At 47.3% G+C, this 25,329-nt stretch overlaps 1 protein-coding gene and 1 long non-coding RNA gene across 2 annotated transcripts; both read right to left on the bottom strand.

The window, feature by feature from the left end:
• Nucleotides 1–541: 541 nt before the first annotated feature.
• Nucleotides 542–2,309, bottom strand: LOC131702779 (uncharacterized). Its single transcript, XR_009309525.1, has 2 exons — nucleotides 2,139–2,309; nucleotides 542–1,013 (listed from the first exon to the last, which is right to left on the bottom strand). It is a non-coding gene; the product is annotated as an uncharacterized LOC131702779 (long non-coding RNA).
• Nucleotides 2,310–16,002: 13,693 nt separating this feature from the next.
• On the bottom strand, nucleotides 16,003–24,474 carry LOC117394381 (charged multivesicular body protein 4c-like). The gene is made up of 3 exons (XM_033992954.3): nucleotides 24,378–24,474; nucleotides 16,713–16,868; nucleotides 16,003–16,163 (listed from the first exon to the last, which is right to left on the bottom strand). Exons 1-3 carry the CDS (start codon nucleotides 24,406–24,408, stop codon nucleotides 16,003–16,005), a joined length of 348 nt encoding a protein of 115 aa, XP_033848845.1. The 5' UTR covers nucleotides 24,409–24,474.
• Nucleotides 24,475–25,329: the final 855 nt, after the last annotated feature.

Below are 25,329 nucleotides of genomic sequence, written 5' to 3'. Positions count from 1 at the left end.
CAGGTGCATGAGTGATGCTGTGCGTTGAAGAAGCAGACAGAGATCATTGTAATCCGGTTTGGAAATGTTTTTATTTTATTTTCCAGGTCTGGCGACCAAACAATAATCCCCCGGCAATACACCATGTGTACTGCATGGGGTAAATAACAAGGGGATTGCAGTCCCAAATAATAAACAATAATATCCGCCCCACAATAATACAAACACGGAAGGAACAGATTGCGATTCTCCGTCCCCTTTTATGCTGTCACACGACCCCTTGGTAAACGAGTGCAACCGCCTCTCCAATCTGCGTCTGCCACGTTGTTTCCCTTCCGGGTCAATGTGTTATTGCAATGGAGTCTCGCCCCCTTCCTAGCTGGCTGACTTCCCTTGAACCCTGGGAAAGACCTGTCAGGTCAGCCCGTCCAAGGAACTCTGGTCTCGCTGCTTAGCTCTCTCACAGGTCAGGAGGGAGATTTACAACCAAGAATCATTGTATTTCTGGGTATATAAGGATGTGGAAGGGTGGTGGGTAATTCACTGACACAGGAGACAGAAATGAGGCTGAAAACACCGCACAGGTGCCCAGTTTTATTAGAAACTTATTTTGGGTTCAGCCCGCAGAGGGCGCTGTTGTCTGTGGCCTGCCGTACCAGCTATGGTAGCGACAGAGCCACAACTATACCGGAGCGGTACAGGGTACAGAGGTTAGAACAAAAAATACTAATCAAAAGGCAACAGAAACAGAGAAAACAAAACACAGTAAACAAAACTACAAAATAAAAAGTGCTGCACTCGGCAGCTTCTCCCCAACCGTCGCTACTCGTACGGCCCGGGTCTCCGTCCTACTCTAGCGGCTCCCTCAGCCTGCTATCCACTTTATCGGGGCTGCCCAAGAGTTTTCTTTTTCCCCGCTACTGCTAAATCTTTCTTTCTTTGTTTTCTTATTTATTTGTCTCGCCGGGATTTTTCGTCCCGGCTGATTTTCCTCCAGCGCTTCCGCACGCCGTTTTACGTCTCCGTGGGCAGACCTGAGGGAACAGCAGAATGAAACTTATAGGGTCAGCAATTCCCCCAAGACCCGCCTCCCAGCCACTCAGAGAGAAGGAAAGTCCGCACACCCACTCTTTCCCCTCTCCGTGTCACTGCCATGACTGACAGGCAGATATTGACGAGCTGCTGCCCTCTCCCTGCAGCACTATGAACATTTTGACCATTTTTTTAAACTTTTAAATTGCATTCCCTGCCTCAAGATGGCGTCACATGTACCGACATGGACCACTCAGAACTACATTTCCCATCATCCTCCTGCTCACATATGCAACTGAGATGGTTCTACCAGTGAGCAGGAGGATGATAGGAAATGTACAAAACTGCTTATTTAGCAACTGAATAGATCATTAATTGAACCTGGACAGGTATTCTGACACTCAATTAAGAGCAGCAGGCAGCAAGTTACTACAAGTGCTACAAGTCATGATAGAATTGTGGAGCTGTGGATGTTTCTGATCGGGTGTGTGATGAGATTGTATTAAAAACATAAATAAATTATAAAAAATAAGTGGTTTGTCTGTTCCTATCAGTGTGTCTTTGTCTGTCTGTCTCCCTGTGTGTATCTGTTTATTTCTCTGCATGTGTGTCTGTATGGCAGTGCCTGTGTACGTTCTATTCACAAAACATTTGTGTCTTGGGAGTAGCAATTTTTCTGATTCGCAATGAATTTCATCCATTTCTATGTACTTGATGTCAGTATATTCTCAATCCAGTGCAAACTTTTATTGTATAAAAATAAAAACAAGAAAAAAGAAATGTAAATGTTTGGTTCATTAAAGCAGGAAACTGGGAAACAAGAGCAAATGATGTTCCAATAACTGAGTAATAACTGAGTAATATGTAAGACAGACTACAAATACATAGCACAGCTTTTGAAGTAAGCAAGTACATTTAAAGCTTTGCAGCATTATAATAAACTAAACATTGATCTGTTGTGTAGTGCAGGAGAAAATAAAGAAATAATGAAATTAACTTTCTATAAAGACAAACCATAGAACTCATGTAACAATCAGGACTGCAGCCTGTCTTGAGATTCCACTGAGAAGGAAAGTAAAGAACAAGTTCAGTCATTGATTTGAGAATGCAACTCTAGAATGACTTACCCCCCTCTGCAACCTCCTCCAGTATTGTGTTTATATTGGGTGATGGGAAGTGCACTATTTCCTCAGCCAGTGTCTCCCACAGCTTGATCACTACGTCTCTGCTCTTTCCAAGCACATCACTTACAAACCAGGCTACACCTTCAGCACCTTCAGCATCCTCTCTGTCTTTGTAACTCTGAAAGGGAAAGCAAGCTCATTATTAAAACCTGTCTGGAGAACAACCCAGTGTGTTTAACAAGGTGAGCTAATTCACTGGATAAAACACAGAAGAAAGTCAAGTATAGAAGTGAGGAACTACGTCTGCCCGTTCTGCAAGGCCACTGGAGACCGTGCCCACACACGCCGCTACTGCCCTCGACAACAGGGGCAGCACCAGGGACAGAACCGTGCTAAAGGGACACACTGCAACCGACCCAGACTAAAACACTGAGCCCAGCGAGGGGGAAACGCAGGGACTGAGTCATCTCTGTATGCAACAAGAACACGTTTCTGTTTCACTGGAGTTTGAATTTAAGACTTCTTGGACTTTGAATTTGTTTTCGAGGAAGTGATTGGAGTGTTTCTTCCTGTTTATCATAATTTAAATGCTTTTTTTATGACAATGTATTCGTGTTTTTTTTTTTAATAAAAAGTTTCACTTCATAATGTTGGTATTGTTGTTTGTTTTTTTTAAACACTGTTAGTAATTTTTAAGTGTGAGCTGGTATAAGCAGATTTAAAAATGTATTCAAAATATTTATATTTTATAAAATGTGTTTTCCTGTAAACCATACTAGAAATGAGCTTTTAGGTGTGAGGTGATATATTGATTTTTATCCAGTGGTAAACGTCCACCACTTCTTTTTAGATAAAACTTGATACATGAATTACAGGGCTCTTTTTGCATTCTTTAAAAATGTTAACAATATTGTAATCCCTATTTTTCACATGTAAGAAATGACGTAATCAGATTCCAGAGACACACTCTTGAAATCAGCAGAAAGAAATGTATGTAAAGAGAGGGTAGGATAGCGCATGCTACAGTTAGAGGTGCGTATCATGCTTCACACAAGAACAGCGCAAGACGTGTAAATTCAGTTCCGCGCTTCCACACAGGGAAAGGCTTTATCGTAAATGAATATTTAATAAAAAAAATAAATACATAAGAAAATAGGATTTGTTTTAACAGTGCATTTCTCTGCAGAGTAACCATGACGCGCATTTCTGAGGTTAAACTTTTCCATAAATGTGTAAAAACAAAACAGACTTGTGTCTAGTTTCTATAAAAGAACCTCCACTAATTTATATGAGAGAGAGAAACAGATCCCTCACCCCAAAATCTCTGCTTGCTTGTTTCAGGGTGGTTTGGTGACGCAATCGCGCACCCCGTCACGTGATTGAGGGAGGTTCCACTCTCGGGGATAGACGACTTGCATGTGACGGCGCGGTTGCTGAACGTTAACGATTCTGAAATGCGGTTAACTTGAAAGCCGTCAACATTTGCCGCATTTGGCGAATGAGTCGCGCAAATAAAACTAAATATGTATGGCTTTACAGAAGGCATGTGTTCTATTGTAACGGGGTTTCTGTGTCAGACAGCACACTGCTAACGCCCATCCTACATACAATACAATATAATACAATACAATACAATACAATACAACGTAACTCCTGATGCATTGCCACGGGTCATATGGTTAAAACCAAACTATATCAATGAAATGAATTCAAAAACACTTCCCAAGTTTAACTGAGATAAACGCTACAGGTAAGAATTCGTGTAGATACCTCAATTGAACTTTACTCCCGTTGACGGCGTGTTTATTATGGTGTAATAAGGTTGTCATGACTACCGCCCCCCCTTGTGTAATCGGTGGTGGATGTGCGTGACGTCACCCCTTGAGCGGCGGTGCGTGGGTTTCCCGCTGTTGTGGAAAGTGTTCTGACCCTGGCAGGAGCGTGGGGGCGAAACTGGAAGCAAATTCCATGCACACCCATAATAACCAATAAACGCGGACTGTGCGCAGAAATTACAAAATACTACAAGAAACGCAATGAATTCAACGACAAACGTTTCTACTGGAAGCCTTTCTCGATGCCTGAAAAAGACTACTGGTCGAAGCATGTCATTGAATTTACACACGCACGCACACACGCACACGTTTGCATTCTTATATTTGTGGGGACTTCTCATTGGCTCTCACTATTTTTATTTACTATTTCTAACTCCATTCAGACAAAACTCCACACAGGGTGAAAGTCAGCAACAACTAAATATTTTGGCACGTATTTATTATTATTTTTTTGAAGGTATATTTAGTTCTTAAAAAGGTGTTTCACAAAGTGGGGACGTCCTCACAACGTCGTTTTTTCAGGAGCTACTATCTTTGCTGGGACATTTTCTCAAATTTTGACCACACATTGATAGCAATATCTGCCCCCACACACACACACACAGACACACACACACACAGAGACACACACAGATAGACAGAGAGAGACACACACACAGACACACACACACAGAAAGACACACACAGATAGACAGAGAGAGACACACACATACAGAGACAGACACACACAGATAGAGAGTGACACACACACAGACAGACACACATCCACACACAGTCAAAAACACACACACAGATAGACAGACACACATCCACAGACACACAAACACACACACAGATAGACAGACACACATCCACAGACACACAAACACACACACACACACATCCACAAACAGACACACACACATAGATACACACACACACAGACACACGCGCACACACACGATCCTGCTGTAAATATTCACCATCAACAAAAAACACAAAACAATTTCATTTTTGCAACGTTGTTTTGATATACAGTAGATTTGTTTTTTACATACAGTAAAAATACACTTAATAGACACAAAAGGTTTCTGCCACTAAAAGCTATGCTTGATTTTAGAATTTTGATCTCTTTAACTATATCCTTCCCAAATGATCTTCAATGGCAGTGCAGACAGTTTTCACTGCTGAGATGTTGCCTCTGTTAACATCAGAGCCCCAGGATACTCAGCGGAGGAAAGCAGTCTGATCCTACACCCAGAGAGCCTGCTCCAGACCAAGGGGCCAGCGCTCTTTGTACAGCACTCAACAGACTTCATTGAGGGGAGCTCTGAGCCCCAGGACCGGGTGCAGCAGCAGCAGCAGGGCTAGTGTGAGTTTGTAACCCTGCTCAAACTCCTGGCTCCTGATCATTTTAATATTAATAATAATAATACTAGACTTCATTGAGGGGAGCTCTGAGCCCCAGGACTGGGTGCAGCAGCAGCAGCAGCAGGGCTAGTGTGAGTTTGTAACCCTGCTCAAACTCCTGGCTCCTGATCATTTCAATATTAATAATACTAGACTTCATTGAGGGGAGCTCTGAACCCCAGGACTGGGTGCAGCAGCAGCAGCAGCAGCAGGGCTAGTGTGAGTTTGTAACCCTGCTCAAACTCCTGGCTCCAGATCATTTCAATATTAATAATACTAGACTTCATTGAGGGGAGCTCTGAACCCCAGGACTGGGTGCAGGAGCAGCAGCAGTAGCAGCAGGGCTAGTGTGAGTTTGTAACCCTGCTCAAACTCCTGGCTCCTGATCATTTCAATATTAATAATACTAGACTTCATTGAGGGGAGCTCTGAACCCCAGGACTGGGTGCAGCAGCAGCAGCAGCAGCAGGGCTAGTGTGAGTTTGTAACCCTGCTCAAACTCTTGGCTCCAGATCATTTCAATATTAATAATACTAGACTTCATTGAGGGGAGCTCTGAACCCCAGGACTGGGTGCAGCAGCAGCAGCAGCAGCAGCAGCAGGTCTAGTGTGAGTTTGTAACCCTGCTCAAACTCCTGGCTCCTGATCATTTCAATATTAATAATACTAGACTTCATTGAGGGGAGCTCTGAACCCCAGGACTGGGTGCAGCAGCAGCAGCAGCAGCAGGTCTAGTGTGAGTTTGTAACCCTGCTCAAACTCCTGGCTCCAGATCATGTCAGTAATCCACACGTTGTCTGGCTCTGGGCTGCTGGTTTGAAAGGCAGGGCTGTGTGGATGTGCTTGAGAGAGGCAGCTGCAGTGTGACTGTGAGAAACCAGCGCTGACACGCCCTGCAGGGGATTGTGATGTCACGCTGCAGAGAGCGCGCCACTGGCTGAGGCAGAGTGGCATCACAATGGCCTGGAACGCTGCAGCAGAGTGACATCACAGTGGCCTGGAATCAAGGTATATATATTTGAATCTGTTGGGTTGTCGGGTTTTATTCATTTTTAAGAGTGTTATTGTTGGTGTGTATTGTTTGAAATTTGAATTTAAAAAAAGAAGTCTATCTTAAAAATATTGTGCTGAACTTGGTTATATTATATAATATTATATTATAGTATATTATATTATATACAAGGTCTTTTGTTTAAGGGTTATTTGCTTGTTGCATCACCCACAACCTGGGCTCTGTTATTTTCACGGTTTTTAAAACATATATTTATTCAACCAAAAAACAATGGCGTTGTCTCGTTCAAAATAGATCATTTTCTCCTAGTTATTCTGCAGCAAATTTCACAGAAATCGTGAAAGCTGTGATTTAAAAAATAAATAAACACAGCCTCACAACGATCGCACGATCCTGCCGAATTCAGAAATCCGAAAGGAAACTCAATCAATTCAACGACAAACGTTTTCATTGAAGACGAGACGCGCGGGGGGGGGGGGGGGGGGGGGACTTCCGGTCTAAATGTTTGCTGTTTTTAATTTATTGTGTTTTCTTTTACCATTTCTAAATTTTAAAATGTTTAGATCAAATTTCAGATGGATTTTATCCTTGTTTATTATAAAATAAAAAAAAATTAAATGGCTGAAAAAAAAAGAAGCAGTGGGATCTGTTTATCAAACTCTCACTATTTTTTTAGGGTCTGCCAGTGTCTCTATAGAAGAGCCAGCAGCGCCATCTAGTGCACAGCTAGTGTATTGCCAGCTAAAACACACTTGCTCCACAGTGGCGTGCCACTAGATGGCGCTGCTGGCTCTTCTATAGCGATGCTGGTTGATCTAGCCTGTGTTTACATATGGGTGTAAATCAGCAAAATTGCACCAGGTAACAAATAAGAATTGTCCAAGTTCTGCAAATAAACCGCCTCTGGTTTCTACTTCATGTCCATAATAATCTCCCCCTGAACTCAGTGCATTAAAACCGAAAACGAAAGACCACCTTATTTTTGGGCTGAATAAATCTGATTCCTCTGTCCTGCACTTCTCTCTCTCCACAGCTGGGGGGGTGCAGTTTCCCAGCTTTTTTTTGTTTTTTTGTTTATATATGTGGGTTTTTTTTAATATAGTTAAAATACTACAAATCCCTTTAAAAACTACAATGTTTATACTGGACACGCCTTACTGTAACACTAAACACGATTCAGACAGTCCCCGAGTTTCAATCTGCATAGTTTAATATATTATACAGCAACACTAAACACGATTCAGACAGTCCCTCCGAGTTTCAATCTGCATAGTTTAATATATTATACAGCAACACTAAACACGATTCAGACAGCCCCGAGTTTCAATCTGCATAGTTTTCTATATTAGACAGCAACACTAACAACGATTCAGACAGTCCCCGAGTTTCAATCTGCATAGTTTTCTATATTAGACAGCAACACTAAACACGATTCAGACAGTCCCCGAGTTTCAATAGCCATAGTTTTATATATTATACAGCAAAACTAAACACGATTCACACAGTCCCCCTGAGTTTCAATAGCCATAGTTTTATATATTATACAGCAACACTAAACATGATTCAGACAGTCCCCCTGAGTTTCAATCGGCAGTTTTATATATTATACAGCAACACCAAACACGATTCAGACAGTCCCCCTGAGCTTCAATCTGCATAGTTTAATATATTATACAGCAACACTAAACACGATTCAGACAGTCCCCCTGGGTTTCAATCTGCATAGTTTTATATATTATACAGCAAAACTAAACACGATTCAGACAGTCCCCCCTGAGTTTCAATAGCCATAGTTTTATATATTATACAGCAACACCAAACACGATTCAGACAGTCCCCCTGAGCTTCAATCTGCATAGTTTTATATATTATACAGCAACACTAAACACGATTCAGACAGTCCCCCTGGGTTTCAATCTGCATAGTTTTATATATTATACAGCAACACCAAACACGATTCAGACAGTCCCCCCCGAGTTTCAATCTGCATAGTTTAATATATTGTAGCGACTTGCCGTCGCTATGAGACTTATTTTAAAATAAGTAATAAAGAAACGGTTCCAGAAGCCATGTTAAGGATAATAAAACAGCCAGTCGTTTATTTCTTTTGTTTTGTTAACACAGTTATACAGGACTTTGTCGGCCCAGCCCCACGCCAAAATAATAAACCCTACTAGTGTCTATGCCTACCCACTTCACTTTCACAGCAACAGCGGATACCTCTCACACACAACAGTGGTATTCAGTATATCAGCGTAATCGGCTATCTATCTAAACTGGCGAATTCGTCTTTAACAATAACAGGTTTTCGGTCACCCCCCGCTCCGTCTAAATCCACCCCAAAAAGTCCCTCCGAGACTGCTGACGTCAGCTCCCATCGTCCTCATTCCTCAGGGTTAAACCAACCCTCGAAGACGAGGAGGAGAGAGGGGGGGGGGGAACTGGCTAATTCCCTGTAACAAAAGAACTTCCTCAATTAACTTCCATAAACAATGACACAGCCTCCCTATACACCCACACACTCACCCCCTAAACTACGGTCCCCAAACGACCTTCCCACCCTGCATTCACACCCTTATACCCTCCCCGTATACATTCTCTTAATGGCGTGGTCGGGCACACAACGCAGGGAATGAACAGATAACAACGCATTTACAATACTGCATCCCAGCGACTCTAGTCCAGCTCTCGCAAAAGCCAGGATCGCTACAATATTATACAGCAACACTAAAAACGATTCAGACAGTCCCCGAGTTTCAATCTGCATAGTTTAATATATTATACAGCAACACTAAACACGATTCAGACAGTCCCCGAGTTTCAATCTGCATAGTTTTATATATTAGACAGTGTTTGGGATTCCTAACAATAGCACATACATTTTTAACAAAAAATAACACAACACAAAATCCTTTAATTTCTTTTTTTTAACATTAGATTTTATTACCGTCATAAAAATAACAACAATAACATCATTATTATTTTATTTTTTATTTTTTATATTACAGAATTTAGAAGAGGTATTGGTAACGGTACATTGCGCCATTTCAGAAACCCTATTGACAGTGCTATGGCAGGTGAATCAGTCCCACGGTCTACACCATATTGACAGTGCTATGGCAGGTGAATCAGTCCCACGGTCTACACCCTATTGACAGTGCTATGGCAGGTGAATCAGTCCCACGGTCTACACCCTATTGACAGTGCTATGGCAGGTGAATCAGTCTCACGGTCTACACCCTATTGACAGTGCTATGGCAGGTGAATCAGTCCCACGGTCTACACCCTATTGACAGTGCTATGGCAGGTGAATCAGTCCCACGGTCTACACCCTATTGACAGTGCTATGGCAGGTGAATCAGTCCCACGGTCTACACCCTATTGACAGTGCTATGGCAGGTGAATCAGTCTCACGGTCTACACCCTATTGACAGTGCTATGGCAGGTGAATCAGTCCCACGGTCTACACCCTATTGACAGTGCTATGGCAGGTGAATCAGTCCCACGGTCTACACCCTATTGACAGTGCTATGGCAGGTGAATCAGTCCCACGGTCTACACCCTATTGACAGTGCTATGGCAGGTGAATCAGTCTCACGGTCTACACCCTATTGACAGTGCTATGGCAATCATCTAGGGCGCAACTAGTGTATTGCCAGCAAAACAAACTTGAACCCAATGTGGCGTTTCACAAAATGGCACTGACAAATATGAAGACACAGTGTGGGCACTGTCTATCTCTGTCTGCCTGTATGTCTGTACCTGTGTGTCTCTACCTGTCTGTCTCTGTGTGTGTGTCTGTCTCTGTCTGCCTGTATGTCTGTACCTGTGTGTCTCTACCTGTCTGTCTCTGTCTGCCTGCCTGTATGTCTGTACCTGTGTGTCTCTACCTGTCTGTCTCTGTGTGTCTGTATGTCTGTACCTGTGTCTCTACCTGTGTCTGTCTGTTTCTACCTGTCTGTCTGTGTCTACCTGTGTCTCTCTACCTGTCTGTCTGTGTCCACCTGTGTCTCTCTACCTGTGTGTCTACCTGTGTCTCTCTACCTGTGTGTCTACCTGTGTCTCTCTACCTGTCTGTCTGTGTGTGTCTACCTGTGTCTCTCTACCTGTCTGTCTGTGTGTGTCTACCTGTCTGTCTCTGTGTCTACCTGTGTCTCTCTACCTGTGTCTCTCTCCCTGTCTGTCTCTCTCTCTCTACCTGTCTCTGTGCCACCTGCCCCCCCTCCCCTCCCCTCCCCTCCCCTCCCTAGAAATTAAAGATCCAAAACAGTGTCCTGTTTTTAAGCTAATAAAGAAAGAAACAGCTCTTGTGTTAAACACTCCAGTGTTATCTGCACCACGGGGGGTGTTGTAATGGGTATAAAGGCGTTCGGCACAGAATGGGCAGGCTCCTGAGGTTTTGCAATTAGGGCTTCTGATTTTCGGTGTTGTACCCCGATTTCTTTTCTCCTCTCCTTTCGAAGAATTCAACTGAGACCCGTTGAGTCATCCGAGTCTCTCAATCACACACTGAGACACGCGTTCGCTAAGAAAGACTCCTAGTGAAAACGTTTGCCGGTGAATTTACACTGAAGACGCTGAGAAAGACTTCTAGTGGAAACATTTGCCATTGAATTGACACTGAAAGACTTCCAGTGGAAACGTTAGCTATTGAATTTACACTGAAAGACTTCCAGTGGAAACGTTTGCCATTGAACTGACACTGAAGACGCTGAGAAAGACTTCTAGTGGAAACGTTTGCCATTGAATTTACACTGAAAGACTTCCAGTGGAAACGTTTGCCATTGAATTTACACTGAAAGACTTCCAGTGGAAACGTTAGCCATTGAATTTACACTGAAAGACTTCTAGTGGAAACGTTTGCCATTGAATTTACACTAAAAGACTTCTAGTGGAAACGTTTGCCATTGAATTTACACTGAAAGACTTCTAGTGGAAACGTTTGCCATTGAATTTACACTGAAAGACTTCTAATGGAAACATTTGCCATTGAATTTACACTGAAAGACTTCTAGTGGAAACGTTAGCCATTGAATTTACACTGAAAGACTTCCAGTGGAAACGTTAGCCATTGAATTTACACTGAAAGACTTCCAGTGGAAACGTTTGCCATTGAATTTACACTGAAAGACTTCCAGTGGAAACGTTAGCCATTGAATTTACACTGAAAGACTTCTAGTGGAAACGTTTGCCATTGAATTTACACTAAAAGACTTCTAGTGGAAACGTTTGCCATTGAATTTACACTGAAAGACTTCTAGTGGAAACGTTTGCCATTGAATTTACACTGAAAGACTTCTAATGGAAACATTTGCCATTGAATTTACACTGAAAGACTTCTAGTGGAAACGTTAGCCATTGAATTTACACTGAAAGACTTCCAGTGGAAACGTTTGCCGTTGAATCTAAGTTTCAGTAACTTCGTTTTTCTTACATTTCTTGTGTCAGTTTAATTCTAGAGTTTGGGAAAGAAAGCAAGCAAGCCAGATTAGGGTAAGTAAACATGTATTTACATTTGAACCCGTTTGCTGTTTACACAGGGCTAAAGAAAGGGTTCAGTTTGCCCAAAACAAAAAACAAACCATCCTGCATCCACATTCATTCAACACCGACCGCCGGAAGATCCGCCAGACCGTTTCAGTAACGGGAGCCACTTTTCAAATAAACGCTGCAATGTGTTCAGCAGGGCCATTGTTGTTTTATTTATTTATTCTTTTGTTTAAATGGGGAACCTAGAAATCAGGCTGATCCTGTTATTGAAAATGAGAACTCCGAGGGCTGCGCTGAAATCTGCGAATCGCCTTTATTGATCTATTTATTTATCTGTTTATTTATTTAATTTATCAGCAGGTGTTCAAGTGATCCACTCATCACCGCATTGATTACAAAACAAGAGAACCTGTCCTTCCTTCACCTTTACAACTGCCGCTCGGTTCTCGATTGTAAAGATGAGGGAAGGACAGGTTTTCTTGTTTTTATTTATTGAATACCGGCTGCTAAATAAATAAATAAATAAATATAATTAATTAATTAATTAATTAATTAATTAATTAATTAATTAATTAATTAATTAATACATTAATACTTCTCAATGGCGATTAGGAGTTTCAGAGCAGCCCTAATTAACAAAGCTAGAACTTAAGGCACCGTAATTATAAAGTGTAAACCTCTCCTCTCTCTCTCCTCCGTCTCTCTCTCCCTCTCCCCTGTCTCGTTCTCTCTCTCTCACTCATAAAGCCCAGTTTGCCAGCTCTCTCATTTCATCATCTTCATCCTCTGCTTTTGCTGCAAATGAAGAGAGGGAGAGAGAGAGAGGGAGGGAGAAAGTGAAATAATATATTCATGAAAATTGTAAAGACAAATTAAAACACATTCCCCTCCATACTATTATTAGATGGCTGTTGCTTCAATTATATATCTATAGCTGAATTCCACCCCCTCTATATAGAATGAACTCCCTCAGCTTCATAGAGTCCAATGAAAGCTGCTGAATAATGTTCCCTTGTTAACATATTGAATTGCACCCCCTCTATATAGAATGAACTCCCTCAGCTTCATAGAGTCCAATGAAAGCTGCTGAATAATGTTCCCTTGTTAACATATTGAATTGCACACCCTCTATATAGAATGAACTCCCTCAGCTTCATAGAGTCCAATGAAAGCTGCTGAATAATGTTCCCTTGTTAACATATTGAATTGCACCCCCTCTATATAGAATGAACTCCCTCAGCTTCATAGAGTCCAATGAAAGCTGCTGAATAATGTTCCCTTGTTAACATATTGAATTACACACCCTCTATATAGAATGAACTCCCTCAGCTTCATAGAGTCCAATGAAAGCTGCTGAATAATGTTCCCTTGTTAACATATTGAATTGCACACCCTCTATATAGAATGAACTCCCTCAGCTTCATAGAGTCCAATGAAAGCTGCTGAATAATGTTCCCTTGTTAACATATTGAATTGCACACCCTCTATATAGAATGAACTCCCTCAGCTTCATAGAGTCCAATGAAAGCTGCTGAATAATGTTCCCTTGTTAACATATTGAATTGCACCCCCTCTATATAGAATGAACTCCCTCAGCTTCATAGAGTCCAATGAAAGCTGCTGAATAATGTTCCCTTGTTAACATATTGAATTGCACACCCTCTATATAGAATGAACTCCCTCAGCTTCATAGAGTCCAATGAAAGCTGCTGAATAATGTTCCCTTGTAGTTTTCCAGATACTTAACATTGAAAAAACTGGCTGGTAAAATGCGACATTTCTGAAATCAAACATGAAATACTACTTATGGCTACCAGTAGACTTTTTTTTGCGATATCATTTTGCAGTTTCTTTGACTACACAAGCCCTGCAGTGACCCCTGGCCCCTGGCCCCTGCTGACCTGGATTCTTGTTGCTCTGGGAGGGCAAGGAGGGCAGCTGGTCGCTGGGAATGCTGGGAAGGACAGCCGGAGTCTGGTCCTCCACGGAGAGCAGGTCCTTCTCCAGATATATACACACACACTGACAAACACAGAGTCTCACTCCCCCTATCTCACACACACAGAGCCCACCTCTCCCCCTCCCCCTCCCTCACACAGAGCCCCCTCCCCCTCCCCATCCCTCACACAAAGCCCCCTCCCCCTCTCTCACTCACACAGAGCCCACCTCTCCCCCTCCCCCTCCCTCACACAGAGCCCCCTCTCCCCCCTCCCCCTCTCTCCCTCATACAGAGCCCCCTCCCCCTCCCCATCCCTCACACAAAGCCCCCTCCCCCTCTCTCACTCACACAGAGCCCCCTCCCCCTCCCTCACACAGAGCCCCCCTCCCCCTCCCCCTCTCTCACACACACAGAGCCCCCCTCCCCCTCTCACACACTCTCTCTTTCTCACACACAGAGCCCCCTCCCCTCCCCCTCTCTCACACAGAGCCCCCTCTCCCCCTCCCCCTCTCTCCCTCACACAGAGCCCCCCTCCCCCTCCCCCTCTCTCACACACACAGAGCCCCCCTCCCCCTCTCACACACTCTCTCTCTCACACACACAGAGCCCCCCTCCCCCTCCCCCTCCCTCACACAGAGCCCCCTCTCCCCCCCTCCCCCTCTCTCCCTCATACAGAGCCCCCTCCCCCTCCCCATCCCTCACACAAAGCCCCCTCCCCCTCCCTCACACAGAGCCCCCTCCCCCTCCCCCCCTCTCACACACACAGAGCCCCCCTCCCCCTCTCACACACTCTCTCTCTCTCACACACAGAGCCCCTCTCCCCCTCCCCCTCCCTCACACAGAGCCCCTCTCCCCCTCCCCCTCTCTCACACAGAGCCCCCCTCTCCCTCCCTCCCCCTCCCTCACACAGAGCCCACCTCCCCCCCTCCCCCTCCCTCACACAGAGCCCACCTCTCCCCCTCCCCCTCCCTCACACAGATCCCACCTCTCCCTCTCCCCCTCCCTCACACAGAGCCCCCCTCTCCCCCTCCCCCTCCCTCACACAGATCCCACCTCTCCCTCTCCCCCTCCCTCACACAGAGCCCCCCTCTCCCCCCTTCCCCTCTCTCACACACAGAGCCCCCCTCCCCCCTCTCACGCACTCTCTCTCTCTCTCTCACACAGAGCCCCCTCCCTCACACAGAGCCCCCCTCTCCCCCTCCCCCTCCCCCTCTCTCACACACAGAGCCCCCCTCCCCCCTCTCACGCACTCTCTCTCTCTCTCACAGAGCCCCCTCCCTCACACAGAGCCCACCTCTCCCCCTCCCCCTCCCCCTCTCTCACTCACAGAGCCCCCTCCCCCCTCTCACACACTCTCTCACTCACTCACAGAGCTCCCTCCCCCTCCCTCACACAGAGCCCCCCTCTCCCCCCTCCCTCTCTCTCACACACACAGAGCCCCCCTCCCCCTCTCACACTCACACAGAGCCCCCTCCCTCACACAAAGCCCCCTCTCCCCCTCCCCCTCCCCCTCTCTCACACACTCTCTCACTCCCTCACACAGAGCCCCCTCCCTCCCCCTCCCTCACACAGAGCCCCCTCCCCCCCCTCCCTCACACAGAGCCCCCCTCTCCCCCTCTCCCCTCCCCCTCTCTCACACAGTCACACAGAGCCCCCTCTCCCCTCCCCCTCCCTCACACAGAGCCCACCTCTCCCCCTCCCCCTCCCTCACACATAGCCCCCCTCTCCCCTCCCCCTCCCTCACACAGAGCCCACCTCTCCCCCTCCCCCTCCCTCACACAGATCCCACCTCTCCCTCTCCCCCTCCCTCACACAGAGCCTCCCTCTCCCCCCTCCCCATCTCTCACACACACAGAGCCCCCTCCCCGTCTCACCCTCTCTCTCTCACTCACACAGAGCCCCCTCCTTCCCCCTCCCTCACACAAAGCCCCCCTCTCCCTCCCCCTCTCTCACACACAGAGCCCCCTCCCCCCTCACACACTCTCACTCACACACACAGAACCCCCTCCCTCCCCCTCCCCCTCCTTCTCACAGAGCCCCCCTCTCCCTCTCCCCCTCCCCTTTCTCACTCACACAGAGCCCCCTCCCTCCCCCTCCCTCACACAGAGCCCCCCTCTCCCCCTCTTCCCTCCCCCTCTTTCACATACTCTCTCTCTCTCTCTCACACAGTCACACAGAGCCCCCCTCTCCCCTCCCCCTCTCTCACATGTCGTTGTGGGCTCGCTTCATGGCCAGCGCTGCCTCGGACATGGTCTTCAGCACCTCAGTGTTGGTGGAGGTGTTCTCCAGCGCCTCTCGTTGGTACTCGATGGTACTGAGCGTGCCATCGCGTGCCTTCTTACGCTTCAGGGCCTGGAGCGCCGCTGGACGGAAAGAGAGAGGGAGAGAGAGGGAGGGAGGGAGGGAGAGAGAGTTAGAGGGAGAGAGGGAGGGAGAGAGAGAGATAGAGCGAGAGAGGGAGCGGTCAATAGAGAGAGAGAGGAGAGGAGAGAGGTGTCGAGAGAGAGACAGACAGACAGACAGACAGACAGACAGACAGACAGACAGACATAGAGGTCAACATAGAGAGAGAGAGAGACAGTTTGTACAGGGAGCACAGAGCGGTCAGTTTGTACAGGGAGCACAGAGCGGTCAGTTTGTACAGGGAGCGCAGAGCGGTCAGTTTGTACAGGGAGCACAGAGTGGTCAGTTTCTACAGGGAGCGCAGAGCGGTCAGTTTGTACAGGGAGCACAGAGTGGTCAGTTTGTACAGGGAGCGCAGAGCGGTCAGTTTGTACAGGGAACACAGAGCGGTCAGTTTGTACAGGGAGCACAGAGTGGTCAGTTTGTACAGGGAGCGCAGAGCGGTCAGTTTGTACAGGGAGTGTAGAGCGGTCAGTTTGTACAGGGAGCACAGAGCAGTCAGTTTGTACCTCTCTTGTTTTTGGTCCCATTCTTCTTAGCAGTCAGCAGCTCCTTGTGGATTTTATCTTCCAGGAATTCCTGTTTCCTCACCAGGATCGTCTCTGTGTCTCTGAGCTTCTGAATGGCTTCCTGAGGTGTGGGACCTTTCCCAGTCGAACCCTTACCTGGGGAGAGGGGGGACACACACACTTGGGTCAGCACTCCTTTAAAGGGAGGGGCCAGTGATCATATTAATAAAGCTAATAAGAGGTGAGAGAATGGATTTTAAATATGGTCAGTGCTCCTTTAAAGGGAGGGGCCGGTGATCATGTTAATAAAGCTAATAAGGTGAGAGAATGGATTTTAAAGATGGTCAGCGCTCCTTTAAAGGGAGGGGCCAGTGATCATGTTAATAAAGCTAATAAGAGGTGAGAGAATGGATTTTAAAGATGGTCAGCGCTCCTTTAAAGAGAGGGGCCGGTGATCATGTTAATAAAGCTAATAAGAGGCGAGAGAACAGGGTTGCGGTACACTTAACTCACACACACACTGAAAAACAGAAAATTCTGCAAACGTTTTTGTCGTTAAGCTTAAATTGGTCATTTTAAGAAAAATAAAGTGAGGAAAATACAGAAATTAGGCTGCGAACGTCCGCTGTAGCACCCACTACAGGCCGCTAGAGGGCACGAAAGAAACCGTGTTGAAATAACAACAGTTTCATAACGACAGATTTAGGGTTAGGGTTAGGGTTAGATTTAAGGGTTAATTTTAGTGGTTAATTGTCAGTCGCATATGACGTGCCACGGAATGAAGTTGCGCGTGGACAAATAAATGGTCTTGTTAGTAATTTTAAATAACAGGGGAGTAACATGGCGTTTACTTAAATTACTTCTGAAAGTTTTAAAAATATGATTTGCACAAAGATATGGCGTTTAAGGATAGTTGTTGTTGTTTTTGTTTTTGTTTTTGTTACCCTCCCAAGAGTTGTTTTTTGTTCGTATTCCTTCAAAATATATATATATATATATATATATATATATATATATATATATATATATATTGTAGCGTGCACGGGGGAAGGCAGCAGTAGGGCTGGTAGGTGACGTAATCACACACAGAGACATAAGCCCGATATACGCTCCTTGCAAAGGAGCCGGCTCTTTTGTACAGCGGTATCGGCGCTATGCTTCAGTGCGAGAGGTCCCGGGTTCGCGCCCGCTCTCCGCCTGTGTGTGGATTTCCTCGCCCTGTGTGATGCGCCTGCCTGCGGGAACCGAGAACGCTACATTGGTGTCAGAAGTGGACGCAGGTACCCCAGCACGCACTTGTCGGACTGTAGCCTGGTTAGCAAGTCCGGGGCGGACTTGAGGCTGGCAGGGGAGAGTGTAGCGTGCACGGGGGAAAGCAGCAGTAGGGGCTGGTAGGTGATGTAATCACACACAGAGACATGAGCCCGATATACGCTCCTTGCAAAGGAGCCGGCTCTTTTGTACAGCGGTATCGGCGCTATGCTTCAGTGCGAGAGGTCCCGGGTTCGCGCCCGCCCTCCGCCTGTGTGTGGATTTCCTCGCCCTGTGTGATGCGCCTGCCTGCGGGAACCGAGAACGCTACAATATATATATATATATATATATATATATATATATATATATATATATATATATATATATATTTTAATGTAATCAAATGAGAAAATAGGTCGAATTGTGTGTTTTTGCGTGTATCCAGAGAATGGATTTTAAAATACGGTCAGAACTCCTTTAAGACACACCTGAGTTTGTGAACTGGACACAACTGTAATAAAACCTGGACTGGGTGACGCTGCTGTGTATCGTTTATAATAACAATAATATTAAATTGTACTAACATTATTAGGACTGCCAACTAGTACATCATTATTACAATATTATTAATATTAATTCATCGTAATCAGTTCCAAATAATAAAAACACACACACAAATTAGTAACGCTAATATAGGTACACAGTTATATTGTGTATCATAACATCGAAATCAATGTCAGTGTGATAGGGGAGAGATCTGTGCTGACTCTGCTGGCGTGTTCACAGTGCTGCAGGAGGGGGGCGGCAGTCATCCAACAACCGCCTGTCAGTAATAGAAGTGAAACGGGGAGTTGGGAGAGTGGGTGTGGACTCTCCCTCTCTCTCTGAATGGCTGCGAGGCGGGTCTTGGGGAGATTGTTGGCCCTATAAGATAATGCTCTGCTGTTTCCTCACGTCTGCCGTTTTAGACGCGCTGGAGGTGCGGAAAGTGCTGACCGGGAGCGAGGATCAGCGGAGAGAAAGGAGCCTCCGGATAGAGAGAATTAGGGAGAGCGGGGTACCTTTGGGCAGAACCCCAGTAGTGAAAAGGCAAGCATAGTGAGCCGGGAGTGTAGGACGGAGATCCGGGTCGTGCGGGTAGCGGCGACCGGGATATCGTTGCCAAGGGCAGCACCTTTTTCTTTGAAGGTTTATTACTGTGTTTTATTTTATCTTTTTCTTTGGTCTTTTGTTTTCATTGTTTTGTTTGAGGCACCTGCGAGTGCTACTGTCCGATCCCTGGTTTACCAGACTCCTGGTATTCTCCGTGGCTCTGTTTACCATCGGTGGTACGCAGACCACGGACCCACAGCGCCATCTGCGGGCTAAAGAAATCAACTCCCTGCTCCAAACAAAAATAAAACTGGGCACCTGTGTGGTGACGCCAAATACACCTGTCTGTCTCTGCGTCAGTGAATTACCCACCACCCTTCCACACGTGGTGTTAGAAGTGGGATTCACTGGCATTGCCCCAAGCAGTGCACCTACCCAGAGATTAAAAAAAAAAACAAAAAAAAAAAAAACCACAAAACATAATGGATGCCACGCAGTTTGCTGCCCTGATGGACCTCCTGCGCCAGACTCTCACCGCTGCGGTGCAGGGGGCGGCTAGATCAACAGCCCCAGACCCCCGGTTGCAAAGACCTACTAAAATGACGGCCGAGGATCGACCAGAAGCCTACTTGGAGGTGTTTGAGGCCATGGCGACCTCGGCCGGGTGGGCTCCAGAGCAGTGGGCTAGCTGCCTACTGCCTCAGCTCACGGGTGAGGTGCAAGCAGCGGCGAGGACACTGTCCCCGGAGGCTATGATGGATTACCCAACTCTGAAGGCGGTCATCCTTAATCGCGTGGGGGCCACGCCCGAGGGGTATCGGAAAAAATTCCGGGGGGAACAGTTTGTGGCAGAGGAGCACCCACGAACCATTGCCCACCGCCTGAAAGATTACGCCCTAGGTTGGCTGAACCCGGACGTAAACACCAAAGCCAGGTTGGTGGAGATGGTGGTGGTGGAGCGCTTCCTGGAGTGTCTGGCCCCGGGTCCTCGGCTGTGGGTCCAGCGACAGGCACCGGATACTCTGGACCGGGCGGTCGAATTGGCGGAGCAGTACCAGGCAGCAGAGCCAACGCCCACGAGACTGCCTGGGAAGAGTGGGGCTACCGGATCATCCCCTCAACTGGCCCCGGAGAGGGCGAAGGGACTGGGGGGAAGGGGTTATCAAGGATTTGGTCGGGGGGTGTCGGCGGGAGCTCCCGGCCCGGAAACTGGGGCAGGGTGGGGCTACCCACGGGCTGCTGCAGTGTCGGACCGGGGTCTCGCGCGGACACCTTATCGGCGAGCCCCTGTTCTGGCTCCGGTATTTCCACCTGTTGCCGAAGCTTCAGGGAGAGAAACCAGCCCACCGAGGTGTTGGACGTGCAGGGAGGTGGGCCACCTCGCCCGGGACTGTGGAGTGTGACCTCGGCCGACCAGGTAAGCGCGTTCAATTACCTCAGTCACTTCAGCACACGGGTTTTGTTATTCCTGTGACAGTGGATGGTACAAAAACCCAGGCTCTCCTGGATTCAGGGTGTGGTCAGTCTCTAGTACAGGAGAGCCTAATCTCACCGGGGCACAGACTTATATTGGGACTGGTGCATATTAAATGTATTCATGGGGATGTACGCTCCTATCCTAAGATTAAGGTGAATATGACTATTGGCCAGCAGGTGACGCAGGTGCAGGTTGGATTATGTCCTCGATTGCCGGTACCGGTAGTTCTGGGACGGGACTGTGAGCAGTTTAAAGACTGGTTGACTGCCCTGACAGCCCCGTCCTCCTTATTGGCTAAGAAAGAGGAAGTAATTGGAGAGATCTTCCCCTTTCGTGATCCGGAATGGTTTTGTCATAAATTTAAACCCTGTAAAACTAAACGGGAGCGCCGGATCGCTAAGAATGAAGGCTGGCAATGGAGGGGGTCAGAGAAGTTTCAGGTGGGGGCGGTTGGTGAAGAATCTGGGGGGGAGGCTGCGGAACCAGCGCAGGGGTCTGGCTCGGCTGCCTCTGCTCAGGATCGACCTGACCCCGAGTTGGAAGCCATGGGAGCTGATTTTTTAGCTCACTCCCGTGACTTCCGACTCGAGCAAGGGCGTGACGACGTGCTGGGCAGGCTCTTTGACCAGGCAGTGGTGGTTAATGGTCGGGTGGTCGAGCCCAGACACGCCGCCACGTACCCTCACTTTGAAATTAATCGAGACCTTCTGTACCGTGTTGATAAATTACCGGGGAAGTGCGTCATCAGTTGCTCATTCCTCAGCCCTTTAAGGAAGATCTGTTGCAGCTTGCTCACGCTATTCCCCTGTCTGGTCATTTGGGAAGGGACAAAACTAAAGCTAGGCTCGTGACACGGTTCTATTGGCTGGGGTTGGATGGCGATGTGAAGCGGTTTTGTGAACGGTGTGGAGAATGTCAGAAAGCTAGCCCTAGAGCCGTCCCACGCGCCCCACTGGTGCCATTGCCCCTAGTGGATGCTCCGTTTGAGCGTATTGGAGTAGATATAGTGGGACCATTGGAAAGGAGTGCGGCAGGATACACACACCTATTGGTTATTCTGGATTACGCTACGTGTTACCCAGAGGCCATTCCCCTCCGATCTATGTCCGCTAAATCTGTTGCCAACGAGCTTGTGAAGGTTTTCTCCCGGGTGGGGATCCCCAAAGAAATACTAACCGACCAAGGCACCAACTTTATGTCCCGGCTAATCCGCGGAACATGTAAACTTTTGGGGATTAAGGCCATTAGGACCTCGGTGTTTCATCCTCAGACCGATGGTCTTGTGGAGCGCTTTAATAAGACCCTTAAGAGCATGCTGCGCAGATTTATTAGTAGTGATGTGCGGTATTGGGATCAGCTGATTCCTCCCCTTCTCTTTGCGATCAGAGAGGTACCCCAGGCTTCCACCGGCTTTTCGCCATTCGAGCTGTTGTATGGGCGGAGACCCCGGGGTGTGCTCGATCTAGTCAGAGAGATGTGGGAAGAACAGCAGGATAATTCGACCAATACAGTCCGGTATGTGTTGGACCTGCGCAAACGTCTTGAGTCTGTGGGAAAATGGGCGCATGACAATTTGCAGCAGGCTCAGCACAGGCAGGAGACACAGTACAACAGAGGAGCCCGATTGCGCACATTTCAGCCGGGGGATAAAGTACTTCTACTATTACCCAGTTCTGAGTCGAAACTTCTGGCTAAGTGGCAAGGACCCTTTGAGGTTACACGCCGGGTTGGGAAGGTGGACTATGAGATCTGCCAGCCGGAGTGACGGAGAGAGAAACCTCCTGAAGCCCTGGCTGCAACCGGAGGCGTTGCTAGTGGCGCATGCAGATGACGTCACCGATCTTGGACCTGATCTTTCTGTGCTGGCAAGAAAAGGGTCGGTACAGATTGCGGAGAATCTGACGCCAGCACAGAGGTGTCAGGCTCAGGGTCTGGTGGCGGAGTTTCCTGACGTGTTCTCTTCTGTCCCGGGGCAGACTCGAGTAGCCCATCATCACATTAATATTGAGCCGGGGGCGTTAGTTCGCCAGAGGCCGTACCGTATACCTGAACGTAAAAGACAGGTAATAAAGGCGGAAATTGAGGAAATGCTAAGACTGGGGGTAATAGAAGAGTCCCAAAGTGACTGGAACAGTCCGGTAGTGTTAGTCGATAAGCCAGACGGGTCAACTCGATTTTGCATTGACTTCAGACGAATCAATGAGAAATCGAAGTTTGACGCTTATCCGATGCCCCGGGTAGATGAGTTGCTGGAGCGTCTAGGCACCGCTCATTTTATGACGACACTGGATTTAACGAAGGGGTACTGGCAGATACCCCTGACCCCGGAATCTAAAGAGAGGACGGCGTTTTCGACTCCCTTCGGGTTGGCTTGGCTGACTGGCCGGTCCCTACGACCAAAACCCAGGTGCGCTCTTTCTTGGGACTAGCGGGCTATTATAGAAAGTTCATTCCGAGCTTCGCTACGCTCGCTGCTCCCTTGACAGACCTCACCCGGAAGGCTGCCCCAAATACGGTTCAGTGGACGGAGTTGTGCCAGAGGGCCTTTCTCGCCTTGAAGCGGAGGTTGTGTAGCAAGCCAGTGCTATGCAGCCCGGATTTCGGTAAGAGGTTTACCCTGCAGACGGATGCGTCAGAGACAGGTCTCGGGGCAGTGTTGTCTCAGGAGGTTCGGGGAAGCGAGCATCCAATCCTGTATATCAACAGGAAGCTCCTTCCCCGCGAGAAAAACTACAGTACCATCGAGAAGGAGTGTCTCGCAGTAAAATGGGCAGTCGAGTCACTCCAGTACTACCTCCTGGGGCGACACTTCACCCTTGTTACAGATCATGCCCCCTTAGCATGGCTTCACCGAATGAAAGATAGCAACGCCAGAATCACGCGATGGTACTTGGCCTTGCAACCCTATGCCTTCAGGGTAGTCCACCGAGCAGGGAAACTGCATCAAAACGCAGATTTTTTCTCTTGGGAAGGCATGGGGTTGTAAGATTTTCGAATGGACCGGTGGTGCCATTCTGAGGAGGAGGGTATGTGATAGGGGAGAGATCTGTGCTGACTCTGCTGGCGTGTTCACAGTGCTGCAGGAGGGGGGCGGCAGTCATCCAACAACCGCCTGTCAGTCATAGCCGTGACACGGGGAGGTGGGAGAGTGGGTGTGGACTCTCCCTCTCTCTCTGAATGGCTGCGAGGCGGGTCTTGGGGAGATTGTTGGCCCTATAAGATAATGCTCTGCTGTTTCCTCAGGTCTGCCGTTTTAGACGCGCTGGAGGTGCGGAAAGTGCTGACCGGGAGCGAGGATCAGTGGAGAGAAAGGAGCCTCCGGATAGAGAGAATTAGGGAGAGCGGGGTACCTTTGGGCAGAACCCCAGTAGTGAAAAGGCAAGCATAGCGAGCCGGGAGAGTAGGACAGAGATCCGGGTCGTGCGGGTAGCGGCGACCGGGATATCGTTGCCAAGGGCAGCACCTTTTTCTTTGAAGGTTTATTACTGTGTTTTATTTTATCTTTTTCTTTGGTCTTTTGTTTTCATTGTTTTGTTTGAGGCACCTGCGAGTGCTACTGTCCAATCCCTGGTTTACCAGACTCCTGGTATTCTCCGTGGCTCTGTTTACCATCGGTGGTACGCAGACCACGGACCCACAGCGCCATCTGCGGGCTAAAGAAATCAACTCCCTGCTCCAAACAAAAATAAAACTGGGCACCTGTGTGGTGACGCCAAATACACCTGTCTGTCTCTGCGTCAGTGAATTACCCACCACCCTTCCACAGTCAGACTTGAAATAATCTAAACTAAACACGTACGTGTTTTTTATTCTTTATTAATTAATTTATTTTGAATAATTACCTTTCCCGAAGAGTTTCGCGAATCCACTCATGTTTTCAATTCACAGTTGTCTCCGCGAAATACGGATATTTTAAGAACTGTTTTTTATCGTATTAAACCCGCTATTTTCGGGACTCGAGTTCAAACGCTTAGCTGTCGTTCCCACCCAGCCCTGGCCCGATTCAAGCCCGTTTTTGTTTCAAAGGGTGTCGTTGAAATCTTGTTTCTTTTTCACAAAACTTTCACAGCTCGCCCGATCTAGGATACAGGAACGAACCAGCTGCGTTCAGGGTGGTGTGGTGACGCAATCGCGCACCCCGTCACGTGATTGAGGGAGGTTCCGCTCTCGGGGATAGACGACTTGCATGTGACGGCGCGGTTGCTGAACGTTAACGATTCTGAAATGCGGTTAACTTGAAAGCCGTCAACATTTGCCGCATTTGGCGATTGAGTCGCACAAATAAAACCTTTTTTTTGCTGCAGAAATGTTGGTGACCCGTTGCCACATATGAAGTATGAATTGTGAGTGACACGCACAGTAAAAAGGCTTGTAAATATGTATGGCTTTACAGAAGGCATGTGTTCTATTGTAACGGGGTTTCTGTGTCAGACAGCACACTGCTAACGCCCATCCTACATACAATACAATATAATACAATACAATACAATACAATACAACGTAACTCCTGATGCATTGCCACGGGTCATATGGTTAAAACCGAACTATATCAATGAAATGAATTCAAAAACACTTCCCAAGTTTAACTGAGATAAACGCTACAGGTAAGAATTCGTGTAGATATATACCTCAATTGAACTTTACCCCCGTTGACGGCGTGTTTCTTATGTTTACACACTGCTCAGCTGCCTCATTCTGCCCATTAAGACACGTCCCTTGTTAAACTCTGCTCAGCTGCCTCATTCTGCCCATTAAGACACGTCCCTTGTTAAACTCTGCTCAGCTGCCTCATTC

This window comes from Acipenser ruthenus, chromosome 30 (assembly GCF_902713425.1).
Source record: "Acipenser ruthenus chromosome 30, fAciRut3.2 maternal haplotype, whole genome shotgun sequence".
Taxonomy (NCBI): Eukaryota; Metazoa; Chordata; class Actinopteri; order Acipenseriformes; family Acipenseridae; genus Acipenser; species Acipenser ruthenus.
This window is presented reverse-complemented; position numbering and strand designations above follow the sequence as displayed.

Bases quoted from the DNA above. Each gene is read 5' to 3' on its own strand.
- LOC117394381 (XM_033992954.3), bottom strand. From the start codon at position 24,408: ATGAGTGGATTCGCGAAACTCTTCGGGAAAG. The intron at 16,869-24,377 runs GTAATTATTCAA...CCCTCTCCCCAG, and splicing joins CGCGAAACTCTTCGGGAAAG to GTAAGGGTTCGACTGGGAAA. The intron at 16,164-16,712 runs GTACAAACTGAC...CTTTCCGTCCAG, and splicing joins TGGGACCAAAAACAAGAGAG to CGGCGCTCCAGGCCCTGAAG.